Source organism: Somniosus microcephalus, chromosome 8 (assembly GCF_052327205.1).
Source record: "Somniosus microcephalus isolate GS21.2 chromosome 8, FLI_Smic_1.0, whole genome shotgun sequence".
Lineage (NCBI taxonomy): Eukaryota > Metazoa > Chordata > Chondrichthyes > Squaliformes > Somniosidae > Somniosus > Somniosus microcephalus.
In genome coordinates, this window is record NC_140994.1 from 234,119,294 (window position 1) to 234,133,741 (window position 14,448).

General features: G+C 40.3%; 1 protein-coding gene across 4 annotated transcripts in view; it reads right to left on the bottom strand.

Annotated features, from left to right (window-relative positions):
• The window catches only part of hmgxb3 (HMG box domain containing 3), a 61,642-nt gene that overhangs the window by 978 nt on the left and 46,216 nt on the right, over positions 1–14,448 (bottom strand). For 3 of the 4 annotated variants that reach the window (XM_085995785.1, XM_085995786.1, XM_085995787.1), the window contains 6 exons: positions 13,623–13,754; positions 9,134–9,318; positions 7,797–8,016; positions 7,070–7,203; positions 3,273–3,392; positions 493–702 (listed from right to left, as the gene is read on the bottom strand). In XM_085995785.1, coding sequence (XP_085851911.1) covers positions 493–702; positions 3,273–3,392; positions 7,070–7,203; positions 7,797–8,016; positions 9,134–9,318; positions 13,623–13,754 — 1,001 coding nt within the window. Of the gene's footprint in view, positions 1–492; positions 703–1,219; positions 1,343–3,272; positions 3,393–7,069; positions 7,204–7,796; positions 8,017–9,133; positions 9,319–13,622; positions 13,755–14,448 lie in introns of those variants that run through there. The other variant, XM_085995788.1, reaches the window with a different exon arrangement.

The window sequence follows — 14,448 nt, forward strand, 5'->3', positions numbered from 1 at the left end:
TTATGTAAAAGATGCCATAGCACAAAGAGCAAGCGATTGGGAGGGGTGACCAAAGAGGTGGGTTTTATGAGGATTTTAAAGAAGGAGAGGAAGGTGTAAAGCTGGAGAGGTTTGGTGAGAAAATCCCAGAGCCTGTGGCCTGGGTGGCTGAAGGCACAGTTGCTAATGATGGGGTGAAGGGAGGAGTCGTGCATAAAAAGCCAGACAAAGAGAGTGTTCGGGGGAGAGGGGACTGGGAACAGAGGGATTATAGGGCTGGAGTAGGTTAGAGATAGAAAGGAAAGCTATGGAGAATATATACTAAAAACTGAAGTGTCATAGTTCATACAAATGAACGTGATACAAAAACCATGTAGTACTTCTGGGTTAGAAATTGCTTTAACATGAGTAAGCAAATATTTAAATAAAAAATAACCCACTGGTTCTCAGGCCACGCCTGGCATAAAATGCATTAACTTTCAGATTACAGTAATAGGTCGGTACAGTACAAACCTTTGGTGGCTCCAGCGGATCTGAAAAACAGCCTTGTTTATGTTCCCACATTTGTCGAGCAACTTCGGGATACCGTACATCAGCATTTAATGCAACATGTGGAGCCATGTCAACCACATACACAGGGGGCCAGTAGCGCGAAGATACCAGCAGGTCAACATGGTCACGTGCAGATTCTCTTCTCACAAGGTACTTTGATCCACAAACAACCTGGTCACAAAATTTAGGAACTTTATTTTGCAGCAAATGCTAAATTCAGCAATTTGAAAGGAGGAATGAAAAGAACTTGCATTGAAACCACCTTTCACAACCTCAAGATATCCCAAAGCACTTTACAGTCAATGATGTAAATGTAAGGAAATGCAGCAGCCAATTTCTAAACAGTAATTAAGGTCCGGTATCATTCTGGTGAATTTGTGCTGTACCCACTTCAGGGCTATATGTCATTCTTGAGGTTTGGTGCCCAAAACTGAATGCTGTAGTCCAGATGGGGTCTGACCAAGGCTCTACAACTCAAGCCTTTTGAATTCCAACTTCCTTGAGATAAAGGGCAACATTCCATTCGCCTTTCTGATCCATGCAATAGCTTTTAGTGATTGATGTAAATGGTCACCTAAATCCCTTTACTCCTCCATAGCTCCTAACCTCTCACCATTAAGAAAATATTCTGATTTGCGTCAAGAATATGAAAGCACCCAAGTGACAGACAACAAGGAGATCTCCTTACAGGGCACCCACTCCTTAAGACTGCTGATCACTGGGATTGGTCTGTTTAAAGACTTCGAAAACCTTTCCTCTGTGCCATTCCCCAAAGAACTCTTCCAGGGCTTTGACATGTTTTTAACAAATTCTAAAAGACAAAAAAAAAGCCTACAATAATCCACTGCTGCCCCATTTATAATTTCTGAACACGTTTCTGCACAAGTAGCCAAGGCCGGTTGTCCTCATTGATTATTGCTGTGAAACAGGGTAACATTAGATTTCATTAACCGTGCAGTTCCTTTGACCTAAATGGTGTACACGTACTGTCAAAGAAGCCATTGTGATTTCACTTAAATTCAATACTACCATGCACATTTTTTGCATTTTGTATTTTAAATACTGGAATTATAATCCTGGAAGGAAACAAGTGAAAGTCTTTTCACAAAAGCAAATTCCCACAGAACACACAAAGTCACATGGCTTTCCACTAATTTCCAACAACATTCATTTTAAATGGAGCAGACCTGGAATGTGGGAATGTTGGGTTGCTCAGCTAAAGCTGGCCTGAAATTTAGATTACAACCCAACCACTGTTTCCCTACTGCAGTGTATGTACTTAAATGATGCTGAGGCAAGACAAAGAGCAACGTAACATTTTGAGAACTCTAATGTGAAATGATTTTTCAAATCTCGGCTGTGCCATCAGAGACGCCCATTGGAAGCGAGGTGCTTCCCACAGGAAAGTGCACAAGGAAAGAAAAGAGAGCGATAGTCATTCAGTGCCACTCTCGTTTATCTCACCAAAGCAACACAAGTGCAGTCTCTAGGCAAGGGGCTAAACAAAAACAAATGGGAAATTCAGCCAGCATGGATATGGGCTAATTTCTGTAATTTCCCCATAAAGTGAATTCCAGAGCTTGGTGCTACCAGGTAGAGATTATTCACTTCTCCAGCTGGGCAGAGGGGTAGAACAAAAATAAGTGTCAATCTTATCTGCGCTCACACACCTTCAGGAATAAGTACAAGAGCAGCACTGGTAGAGACCTGAAAGCAGATTACTGGGAATGGTCTGTGTTGCAGCAAGGGAGAACTGAAGAGGAGAAGTAAAACTTTAAAAATAGAGCACAAAGATGACAGATGCATATAAAATCCTGCACCACCCCCAACCCCATAAAGTATGACTAGTCGATTATAGATTTAAAGAGCATTGCATTCTGCAAATATTCTTCCGATTCAGAGCTGCAGATTTTCCTGAAGGCAGCTCACATTACATGAAAGTTACAACACAGAAATAGGCTATTCGGCCCCATCAGTCCATGTCAGTGTTTATCCTCCACGTGATCAAATAGTTTTAATCACATTTACCCACCCTGATCCCATATTCCTCCAAATATTTTTCCTTCATCCACCTGGCCAATCTAATCTTGAAAGCTGACATAGTTTCTGCTTCAACCACGAACCCTGGAAGTGAATGGAGCAGCCTCACAACTCTGTGTAAAGTTTCTCCTGCCCTCTGTTCTAAATTTCTTACATTTAAATGTTGTATCTATGTTCTCTCATTCTTGACCTCTCAACTACTAGAGACAGTCTGCTTCTATCTACCACATTCCAACCTTTAATAATTTTAAACACATCTATCATATTGCCCCATAAGCTGTGTTGATGTAATGAAAAAAGACCCAATTTGTCAAGCCTTTCTTCATTTGTATTTCCTATCAGGGAGAATTCTAGCGAATCTAAAGCTCAATAGCTTTCCTCAAAACTGTGGAGTTTAAAAAAAAAAAACAGCCTAATCAACTTGAGGTGCTGGCTTTAATGTCCTGTGGAACTGTACCCACATATCCCTCGGATTTTCCACAACAAAGATTCTGCATAAAAGCAGCTCGGGCTCAGACAAGTTCCACTGTCATCTGGAACACTTGTAACTGAGAGGATACTAGCTGGAATGTGTGACGCTAACTTGGGCAGAAGATGGAAGAGGTAAGAGAAGTGTGAGTTAAGTAAAAACATATTTATAGCTTATTTAATAACTATATTTCAATGATAAACATGGGAATTTGCTTTCTACCGCACCTTACCTGATGTAGGCACAACTTATAGACTTTTCCTCCTGTCACATCACATGGAGGTTGGATCTGTGAAGCTGAGCCATCGAGCACATAGGCATACAAAGCATATAGTGAAGAACACAGATGTTCCTGCAAAATATGTACCAGGCAAACATGACAGAAGTCAAAGCATATTATCAGCTGTTTGTTTTGGCACTGCGACAGCTACATTCTAAAAACATTTTAGCAAGCAGCCAAAGAACATCGGTCTTTTAGGCTCAAGTCTGATACACTTCCAAATTAAGACTGTTTGCTAAATGTGAACATGAGAGAAAGTGGGAGAGAGGGGAAAAAGAGAGACACATGTTTTGTCAGTAAGGAACATAGTGAATAAGCTTATTCTTTCCCTTCACCCAATTTTCCCTATCCTCTCCTGAAGAGGTTGACTCTTGCTGGGATTTGGTTCCATAGATAGAGCTTTCAACCATGGAAACAATCAGAATCAAGCCCAATCTGGTGCTCTCCTTAAGGTCCACATGTATGCACCACCCAGCAGATATCACTGGATAGCAAAGACCGGTGATTGATTATTACTTTGTTAGCCAAGAGCCACAGTGGCCAATTGTAGTGCCCAAACCAGCAGAGACAAGTTTGCTTAGTACAGACCAGTAGCATCTTCAGGTCTGTGTGGGTTTCTTACAAAGGGCAGCACTTTTACTCATCAGGTCACGGGGAGTTGTGACCGAAGCTACAGAACCGCTACTGCTGTTTATGGTAAAATGCTCTCCAAAAAATAAAACTGCTGCCAAAAACAGAGAAAATTCAAGTGACCACACAAGTCCCAGGGCAATACACCAATTATACTGATGTAGAATCCGGGTAGATATAATACGCTTGTGGTCATGTTTTACGGATGGTTCCACTAACCCAATACATGTAATATCATACTCGGACCTACACAACATCCTCTATATAACATTCTGTCTTCAAAACCCTTTCACCCCATTAGTGCGGAACACAAGATAACTCTCAACTCTACACCTGAAGCTATATTGGCCTTTTGGCAGATAGCTGTTGGACAGACAGACAGGAGTTCTGCAAATGTCATTGCTTTTTTGAGGATGGCACATTCCCAGCAGACCACATTACAAACAGTTCAATGTGAAAATTAACATTGGGCAACAACTTGAGGTTTCTGGTAACCTTCATCACACAGATGTGAAGTGCTGGCTAGATTATGAGGGTCAGAGTTGAAGTTCAATGCACTGGAACAGAACCCAGGAGGCAACAGCCCGGCTTAAATCTTCCCTTCATAACTGGAAAAACCACACAAAAACTCTCGAGCTGTTTGGAAACCAGATGGCACAAGTTTGAAAAGGACATGAACAAGAAAGTCTCCACAGTCTAACAGTTAATTAGCCTTTCAATGTCAAAGACAAAATGCACAGCAATTACTCTCCAACATAGGATCCTACATATTGCATTTGGGTCAATCAGAAAATCATCATCATTAACTGTTTCCATCATTATCACAGTGTGCAACAAAAACAATATTTTTGGACACAGAAATATTAGGCCATCAAATCTATTGGTTCCTTCGATCTTTAAAAAAAAAACTCAGCAATTTTATCAAACTATCTTATTTAATTGGAGTATCAGGCAACATTAAACCTCACAGATAGTGATTTTGAAATGAAAAAGTTAAAACTTGGTCTGTTATTAAATGGTGCAAAAGCAATTGTTGACATCGTGGTCGATAAAACTTCCCTTTTTGTAAGAGGAACAGGGTCTTGTCCAATTTTTATTTCACATATCAAGATTTACAGTCATTCATTCTTACAAAGATTATCAGAACAGAGCAGCCTAAAAAGCATGTGCTTTGGAGAAATTAGAGCAAGATTGCATTGATCAAAAAAGGGCTTTTTTTTTTTTTAAATTTATGAATACTGAAGTACCAAGAGTTATATAAGTTTGTCTCAAGTGTGAAAGTGCCATGAATAATTTTATTTGGTCAGGCATTCATGTAATGCTTCAGAAGGATTGGCTTATTGAGCTTCTTCCTCCACAGTGCACATACTACCTACCATATTGTCAGCTGCACGCCACCCATTTAATCTGAGGGAAAGTTCTCCAGAGATACACTGATTCCCCAAGGTAACCAAGTGAGCCTGCACAATACTTAACAGTCCCCATATTTTCACTATTCAACCTTGCTGGCTGTAGTCCAGAGGCTCCCACTCCTGTTCCCCTCATCTCCCACAACACCCTGTGAAGTACTTGACCATCTCAGTCTATACTTACCCATATAAAACTTTCAATCCCACTCCAAACCAAATATGGAACCGAAGGAACCAAGTTATTTGATTCAGCAAACTCGTAGGCAAATTTTGATTGTACTTTTATCATGGTCTTATATTAGCATCACAGTAAACTGTCATTCTGATTCACATTCCAGGGCATTTTGAACCTCAAACAAGCACATTTAAGGTACTTTACCGCTCAAAACAATATAGAGACTGAACCTTGGCAGAGTGGAATGTTATTTTTGATGCCAGTTACAGATTTTATGGAGGACACTAAAAGATGAGGGGTATATTTAGAGCACTTTAAAATCAGTTTTAAGTGAATATCACCAATAAATTCCCATTTTTAGGTGGTAAAAACTATTTCCTGTCAAATTCGAGAAGAAAACTCATTGTTTCCCCGTTATTTTTTTTTGCCAATAACCAAGTCCAGAGATTTGTGTGCATCACATCCATGTCAGAGTGCATGTTGAAGGGCCATGATAATGATTACAACTATCTTATGAACAAAATGGACAGACTGCAAAATTTAATTTTAGCATCAACTGTTTCAGATTTCAGTCAGACTTGAAAAATATTTCTGCTTCACAATACAGTGGTGGTGATGTGCTACTTTGAATGTTAACTTTAGCAGTCAATATTCTGCAGCACACAATCCATCCACAAATACTATCAATGTATTTTGCTGTTAAAATAGCATGACAATATTCTGAGATTATGGAAACATACATTTCTTTTGTGAAGTGAATAATTGTGGGTTGTCATTTAGTTTAACTGCACCTGGCAAGTCTCTTGCTTGTTTTTTTTTTGAGGTTCAGTGATGTTTAAAATAAAAGCAGAATTTTTTTTTACAAAACTGATTTTTCAAGCTTTAATTTCCCCTCATTTTAACTTCAAAAACTGACTGATAAACAAAGAACTGAAACACCCCCCTTAAAAAAAACCTGGGTTTTTAAACCAACAATGAAACTGCCTTTCAAGGTCCTTACATATATTTTAAATAAACCTCCAATCTGTGACTACATCTAGACTTGCAGCACTAATTATTCCAAAACAGAAATATTCCTCCCACAGCCTATCAAAATGACTAAATATGGCCAGAAAGATGTGTTGCTCCAACCCTGAACGTTAAAGGATTGCAGTCAGAGAAGGCCAGTGCAAAGACAAAATATGCCATGTTCTCAATTACTCTTCCGATACAGCACAAAGCTGATTTGCTTCAATATTGTTGTCACTGTAATGTGAACGTGCCCTCTCGTAGGGATTGATCCTACCACAGGGATTCAACTTGAGTGCAATAAATAATGCATCAGTTGAAGTATTTAAAATGAAATCGCAGAGATTCACCATTCTGCATGGAGCAGCAAGATATTAGATTGAGGTTTAAAAAAAAATGAAATGTCTGGAGTGCATTTTGAAGCAGGATATGGCTGTGGGTGGGGGGAAGGGGTGATGAAGTGAGGTGAGCTGGATAGGCTGAATTTTCTAAGTTCATGTTCTTTCTTTTGTACACAGATGACTTACCTTGGAGTCACCGGGATTAATTGGAATGTCACATGACACTAGCAAGTTTGTTAGTTCAGCTTCGCTGTAAGAGTGGAGCTCCTCTGGTTTGAATACCTCATCATGCAACAGTCTCACCAGCGCTCTTGGATTTCCTGTTGAAGGCAGTAACGGCATATAATTTATTCCGGGTCAAGCACACCAAATAAGTCTCCATATGATCCATATGAAGTGAAATATCTACACTTAAAGAATTCTTTCTACCTTTAGTCCTTTTTTTTTTTTTTAAAAAGGATAAATAAAATTACGATTAGTACCTTCATTTAAACCACATTAGTGCTGAGGATACTGTAGAAGTGACGATCTTTTTGACCAGTGGTGCAAATCATGGTGGACAACAACTTGCATTTACATAGCGCTTTTAATGGAAAATGAGGACCTGTGCACTCCATATAGCTGATACATAATATTCAAAATGACAGATCCATGATTACATCATAATCAAAACCAGATTATCCAGCAATAATCCACAATTAGTTACTTTGGATTAGAAACTGTGTACTATTAACTAAAATCAAAAATTTGGTGGCTGCTAGGAAATATATGACTCGCCCTCTAATTCTACCTCATCCCGCCACGGAAGGAAATCCGGAGCCTCTAGTCAGTGCCTCCTTGTTGTCCTTAGCCAAGATCAGGAACTCATGTGTAGAAACAGCAGACTCAAACCCAAAAAGAAATAGTGTCTTACCAGCAACTGGCTGCGGCTGTGGGTTTTTATCTTTCTCACTATTAACCACCACTGGCCCCCTCAGGAGTGGAGGAATAAATGGAGCAATTATGGAGGCATCAAATTTTGTGATCGGGATACTGGATGGAAATGTTGCTTGCTCTATGGCTTCATTCTCCATTGTGGACCAAAAATCCTCCACGTTTACTTCATCGGAGGTAAGGAAATCAGGCCACGTAAACTGGAAAAGAGGTTAGAAGAAAAATGAGAGATACACACGAAGAGGCAATGCAGTAGCGTACTTGGTTAATGCTGCATGTTGTGCATTCCCAACATGCTGATTTAATGTGCACCATTAGGGGAAAAAATGAACATAAAAGTCAAGAGTCAAAGGCAGGGTTTCCCCATGGCTCAGTGAATACATGCACAGCTGCTGGTACTGAGGTGTACAGATCAGGAAGCTCTCGGGTTCAATCCCCAATCAGTGTTGTCTTGGTTGATGTTGGGCTGGAGCAAGACAACTGGTCTCAATCTCTGAGCTATGAAGAGGGAAAATAAATATCAGCCAGGATATCCACTACTGAGCATCACCCAGTGACCCCTGCTGGAAAGTGTCTATCCGTGGACACCAGATGAAGACAGGCTTTGTCTCAGCTGTGATGTGATCCATGTTAAAATAATAGGTTACCTGCCTGCACTGTTAACCTGGGATTTTTACAAGGCAATGGAATGGGAGGAAACAACAAGGCAAAAAATGGGAATTTGAGATATATATCGAGAAGACATGTAATTAAGCGTAACTTAATAACAATGTCAAGACCAATGCTTATGCTATAATTAAATGGCCTCAGCTGAAATTAATAGTATCTCCCTCCTGCATAAAAATCTAATAATTGTGTCACTGCAGCAGATATCCTTTTCTCTAACCACTGGAACGTGCGAATTTGGGCTAGGATGATAAAAGAGAAATAAAGTTGAAAGACCGAAATTTAGGAGGTTATTGCATTTCAGACATGGCAGGTTCATATTGCTTTGTCAAAAAAAGTATTTCACTGAGGGAAGTCAAATCGGGAGACCTCAAAAAGAAAAATAATTCAGTTAATCAATCACTCGGCAAAATCTCATGCAAATCAGTGGTTTATACATAAAATAATGGATATCCGGAAGTGACTGCAAGGCACTAATCTGAACATGGGCTTTAGATATCATCACAGATGTCATGCAAGACCAAGCAGAGGCAGTTAAATCATTATAAATGGAACAGAAAGGCAAGTTGGCCCATCCAATTAAGCAGGTTATCCAAATAATCAGAAAACTTGTAAAATCTGAATGATCAAGTCACTGATATTCAAACATACCTCAACATTTTTCAGTGCAAGAACATTCTCTGGGCTTCTCTGCGCTACCTCTAGCTTGGGTGCTACTCCACAGATCCCACAAATCATGTCATTGTAGTCACGGATGGTGAGGGACTCGAATGCCCAATACCCATTCCATAAAAGCTCTTGAAGCTGATTCAGCTGCTCTTCAGACAAGGCTTTCTCTGGAAAATAAATCAGTCCACATGAGACGACAGCCCGGATTTTCAGTTGGGGCAAGAGGTCAGCGTGGGGCTGGCGGAGCTAACCTACTGCTCGGCCCGACTCACCACCCAGGTCATTTTAACTCCCGAGCCCCATTACCATACTCCAGGCCTCAACTCCCGCCCGAACCTGGTAGAAATGACCTGGAGGCCAGCAGGTGCAAATCGGGCAAGCAAGCATGGCAGGAGGCTGCCATCAGGGATCTGCAGGAGTATTTCCTGACAGTCAGGTAAGTGTGCCGGGGAAGGAAGCCCATGACAGAAGAGGTCCAAGTTTCCTTCATTAACATGAGCCTTGGCTACAACATCCTCAGTGATTGGAAAGCTCCTCAAAAGGAGCAGTGATGACTAGAATGCAGCAAATCAATTATTCTCTCCCAGATTCTTCCATCTCCTGTAAGTATTTTCCATAACCTATAGGAAGGGATCTCTCAGTAAAGCTTGAGAAAAATTTTTTTTTTTTTTTTTTTTTTTTAAATATTTAAAACCACTCTGATTTATCACAGAAATCACAGAAACCCCACAGTGCAGATAGAGGCCATTTCGGCCCATCGAGCCTGCACCGACACATATCCCACCCGATCCCTGTAACCCCTACACCAACACATGTCCCACCCTATCCCCACGTCTTTAATCCCCCTAACACTAAGGGTCAATTTATCATAGCCAATCAACCTAACCGCACATCTTTGGACTGTGGGAGGAAACCGGAGCACCCGGAGGAAACCAACGCAAACACGAGGAGAATGTGCAAACTCCACACAGACGGTCACCCGAGGCCGGATTCGAACCCGGGTCCCTGGCGCTGTGAGGCAACAGTGCTAACCGTGGCCACCGTGCTGCCTAAACAACTTGACTAAACAAATGCTGTCTATTGCTTAATTCTTTACAAATACTGACTGGAATTACCTTACTCGTTCAAAAATTGAAGTCTTAAACTACTAAATGAGACACGATAACTAAACACATTTTTGCAAGTTTCCCTTGCAGTGTTGGAAGGTGCCCATGTTAAAACAGCTGCCTCTTAGTTCAAGCAGCAAATCTATCAACACCATGTGTTAAATTGAGGTTGGGGGAGAATACCCGAGTCTTTACACTAGGCATGTATGCTCATGTCTTGCTGCTGTTAGATCATGTAGCACTTAAAGGCTCCGAAATCCTGTTCTGTAACTTGATCCCAGAGTTAACCCAAATATAATTGAGATTAAATGAAAACATAATTGAGGATATCAGAATTTTTTTTTTTAAACTACAGAAATACAAACATAATTTCTACAATAAGAATTAATCTTACATACCCCATATAAATTGCAAGTGCAAAAAATAAATCCTGGAACTGGTGGTCTGATGCACAGCGCAGTAGTGATGCACAATGTTACAATGTTAAAATCTTCAAGTATTAAGATTACAATCAACCAGAACTGCCACATCTCTCTTTAGCGCCATGGTACATAGGCTTGAAATGGGTGCGCTCTCAAATTTCACACAAATTAATTAGGATTATGTGACAATTCTATTGAATTAACTTTAACTTTAACCAAAGGCAGCAGATGATAATCAGAAGCATTGCAAGTTTAAACCGGATCCCAGCGTTCCACCGCTAGAAATGAAGACTACCTCAACAGCAGATGGAGTCGAGGCCACATGGCTGCAGCAGGAGACAACATGTTCTCATTGGTAAACAACCAAATGTCCATAGCATTATCTTCATTTGTGCGCGCGAGAAAGGTAAAGAAGGAAGCCAAGAAAAGGACTCGTTAAGCTGCGGAGCTCACTAATCCACAGGCGATTGTAGTCAGCAGTTTGAACCCAAGTACCTATTTACTCTCAACTTTATACTCTGTAGAAGCTTAAGCGGTCAATGGATGCTCGCACTTTTGGGGGGTGGGGTGCGCTCACACCTGGGCAGTCCTTTGCGCCACCTTGCAGCCAGCTAAAGGGGGAGATATCTGGCAGCCTGGCATGGGAAAAAAGGGGACAATTTACCTAAAGAAAGTTAAAACAAAATCTAGAAATGAGGACTACGGTGGAAAAAACACAGAACTTTTGCTTTTAATGTCAGTTGTGGCTCGGTCAGTAGCACTGCAATCTATGAGCCAGTACGTTGTGGGTTCAAGTCTCACTCCAGAGACTTGAGCACGTAATCCAGGCTTACACTCCAGTGCAGTACTGAGGGAGTGCTGCACTGTTGGAGGTGTCGTCTTTCAGATGAGACATTAAATTACATCCTCTCTGGTGGATGTAAAAGATCCCACGGCACTATTTTGAAGAGGTGCAGGGGTGTTAGCCCCGGTGTCCTGGCTAATACTTACCCCTCAACCAACATCAATAAAAAAAATTAAAAATCATCTGGTCATTGCTGTTTGTGGGACCTTGCTGTGCGCAAATTGGTTGCTAAGTTTCCTACGTTACAACAGTGGCTACACTTCAAAAAGTATTTAATTGGCTGTGAAGCACTTTGAAATGTCATGAAAGGCACTATATAAATGCAAAAACTAGGAGCCATAAATACAAGATAGTCACTAATAAATCCAATAGGGAATTCAGAAGAAGCTCCTTTACCCAAAGAGTGGTGAGAATGAGGAATGCGCTACTACAAGGAGTAGTTGAGGCAAATAGCACAGATGCATTTAAGGGAAGCTAGCACACGAGGGAGAAAGGAACAGAAAAATTGGCTGATAAGAGCGAGATGAAGTGGGGTGGGAGGAGGATCATGTGGAGCATAAATGCAAGCATAGACCAGTTGGGCCAAATGGCCTGTTTCTGTGCTGTAGTCTCAATTTAACACACACAAGTTATGTGTTAAACTTAGCTCGACAAGTTTTATGTTCAGTTGTTATCATGTGGGAAGTAATAAAATCAAAAGCCCACATTGCAGCATCTGGTTGGGCAAAAACATTCAAGCTTGAAACTTATATTCCCAAATGGTTCCATTAAAAGCCAGGAAACAAATGATTCCTCTCCAGTGCAGGACTTTTTGAAATAGTTTTCATTTTGTAGACATCACATTTTAAAATGAACATATTTCTGTTTAAATTTATGAATCAACTGATATTATCTGTCTTGGTCCAATACAAGATAGTATTCGATTTTTCCAGTATGGGATTAAATATTCAGCACCCCTATTTTAAGTAAATATATAGATTTAAAAAGAAATGACCTTAAACATGTCTTTTAAAAAAAATACTGCATAGTGCTTTGCTTATAAGGGATGTAATCGACGAAGAATGGAACACTTTTCTATACTTAATGTCACTATCAACATGCCTAATTCACAAAGCTAGATCCAGAACAAAACTCCCTCAATTCTGCCAAACAACTTGCTTCAATCTCAGACTAATGCCACCTAAACGCAGCTTGGCATTTCCATTTCTAAATCAGCCACCCTTATAATCTATCTATCTGCAAGAGACTTCCAATTTAGTGCTTAAGGGCAGTCTATCATTGTATCCCTTTAACCATGATGAAATGGATTGAGTTAAAAGCAGAGAGGGGAAAGGGAGAGAGAAAAAAAGAAATTGAATGCAATAAAAGCACATTTGAGAGACTTGCAGCAGAGAACACCAAAGATTTGATCAGCAATAAAATCAAATAGTTATTAAGGCTAGGAAAAAAATAGCTCAGCTTGTTGGACTGCTGCTACAGATTTCTCCTGGTCTTTTTGTCACGTGAGAAACGTTCACTCTGGCTAGGTCCAAAGTGTAACTATAACTGTGGCAGTTGTAGCTCCCTTCTTCCAACCAAAGTCTATTAATCTTCAGATTTATATAACCGCACAATGTTGCAATTAAGTGATGTGTAGAGCCATCATTTTCTTGTAACAAAAATAAACTTTATATTCATTGCTCACAAACATTACTCTAACCTTTCAGTGCCCAAATTATTTGCACTTCCACATCAGTTTGCTGACTGAATGCTTTACACAAGTACACAGGTTTCAAAACCACCATCATGCTTTCAAGCTTAAAAGCCCAAAAAGATTTCACCACAAAACTGGCCCAGGAGCTAAAAACAAAAATCAGCACACAGCCCAAGTGTCCTGAGAATTAGTGAAATCCCACAGTAAGTAACCACACACAAGAAAGGGAGTGCTCCTACTTCTATAGTTCACAAAAAGTTTCTCGGAGCAAGAAAATCGTTCCACAAGATTGCAATGCTGGAACATAAAGTCAGGTCATGAACGAAGTTATCCAGAATCTTCTGGCTAACTTTCAACAATGGAATCAAGACAACCTGAAGCAACCCACATAAAATATTAAACCTACCTGTGAATTTTTGAACAGAGTCCAATATGGGAGTGGTCACATCGTGAAGATCTTCTCCAAGCTTGATATGGTTTCTTATTTTGAACAGCAAGTCCAAACTGACCAAAAGCTTGTTTCTGATATTAAATAAACCTGGAACAGCAATTGTTAATTACTAAAACTCTTGAATCCGCTAAAATTTGCCACAAAACAGCATCAACACAGATATTTGTCTCTGAAAAATGCTGAGTTTTGAGAATTATAGCAATATAAGCAATAGACCTGACTAGTCTAGAATTACAAACTAAAGAGTGCATCAAAAGTAATGACACTGATCGGTTTATGCTGGTCTTCACAAGGTGGGCTTCCCAAACCCAGCTGTGCAATACGTGGAGGTGCTCAGTGTGGTTCAAGCTCTCCTCCACAAATAGGGAAGGCGGCTGCAGGTTGCCTCAGTGATGGGATTGTCACAGTCCTCGAGACAGGTCCTTCCATCAGGAAGACAGAGTGCTAATCTGGGAAACTTGGGGACATGGCAGATGGAAATTTAACAATGAAGTTTACCTTTGTTAGTCATTACAATTTTGAGTGATTTTAATAGAGCACTGATTGATTTCCTGTGCATCTTCTAGTGTAGTAGGGTTACAGTGAAGAACAGACCCCGAACGGGGCGCAGTCATAATTCAGTCTCTATTTTAAAGTCATATATTCTGTGCTTATTTTTAAGTTACCAGTAAATAATTCCCAAATCCATATGGAAACTGCCTATGTAAATTTGTTATGCTGTAATTAAACCCTCCTGCCAGTGGTGGTGCTGGAGCAGGGTGTAATTACTGGGTACAATAGC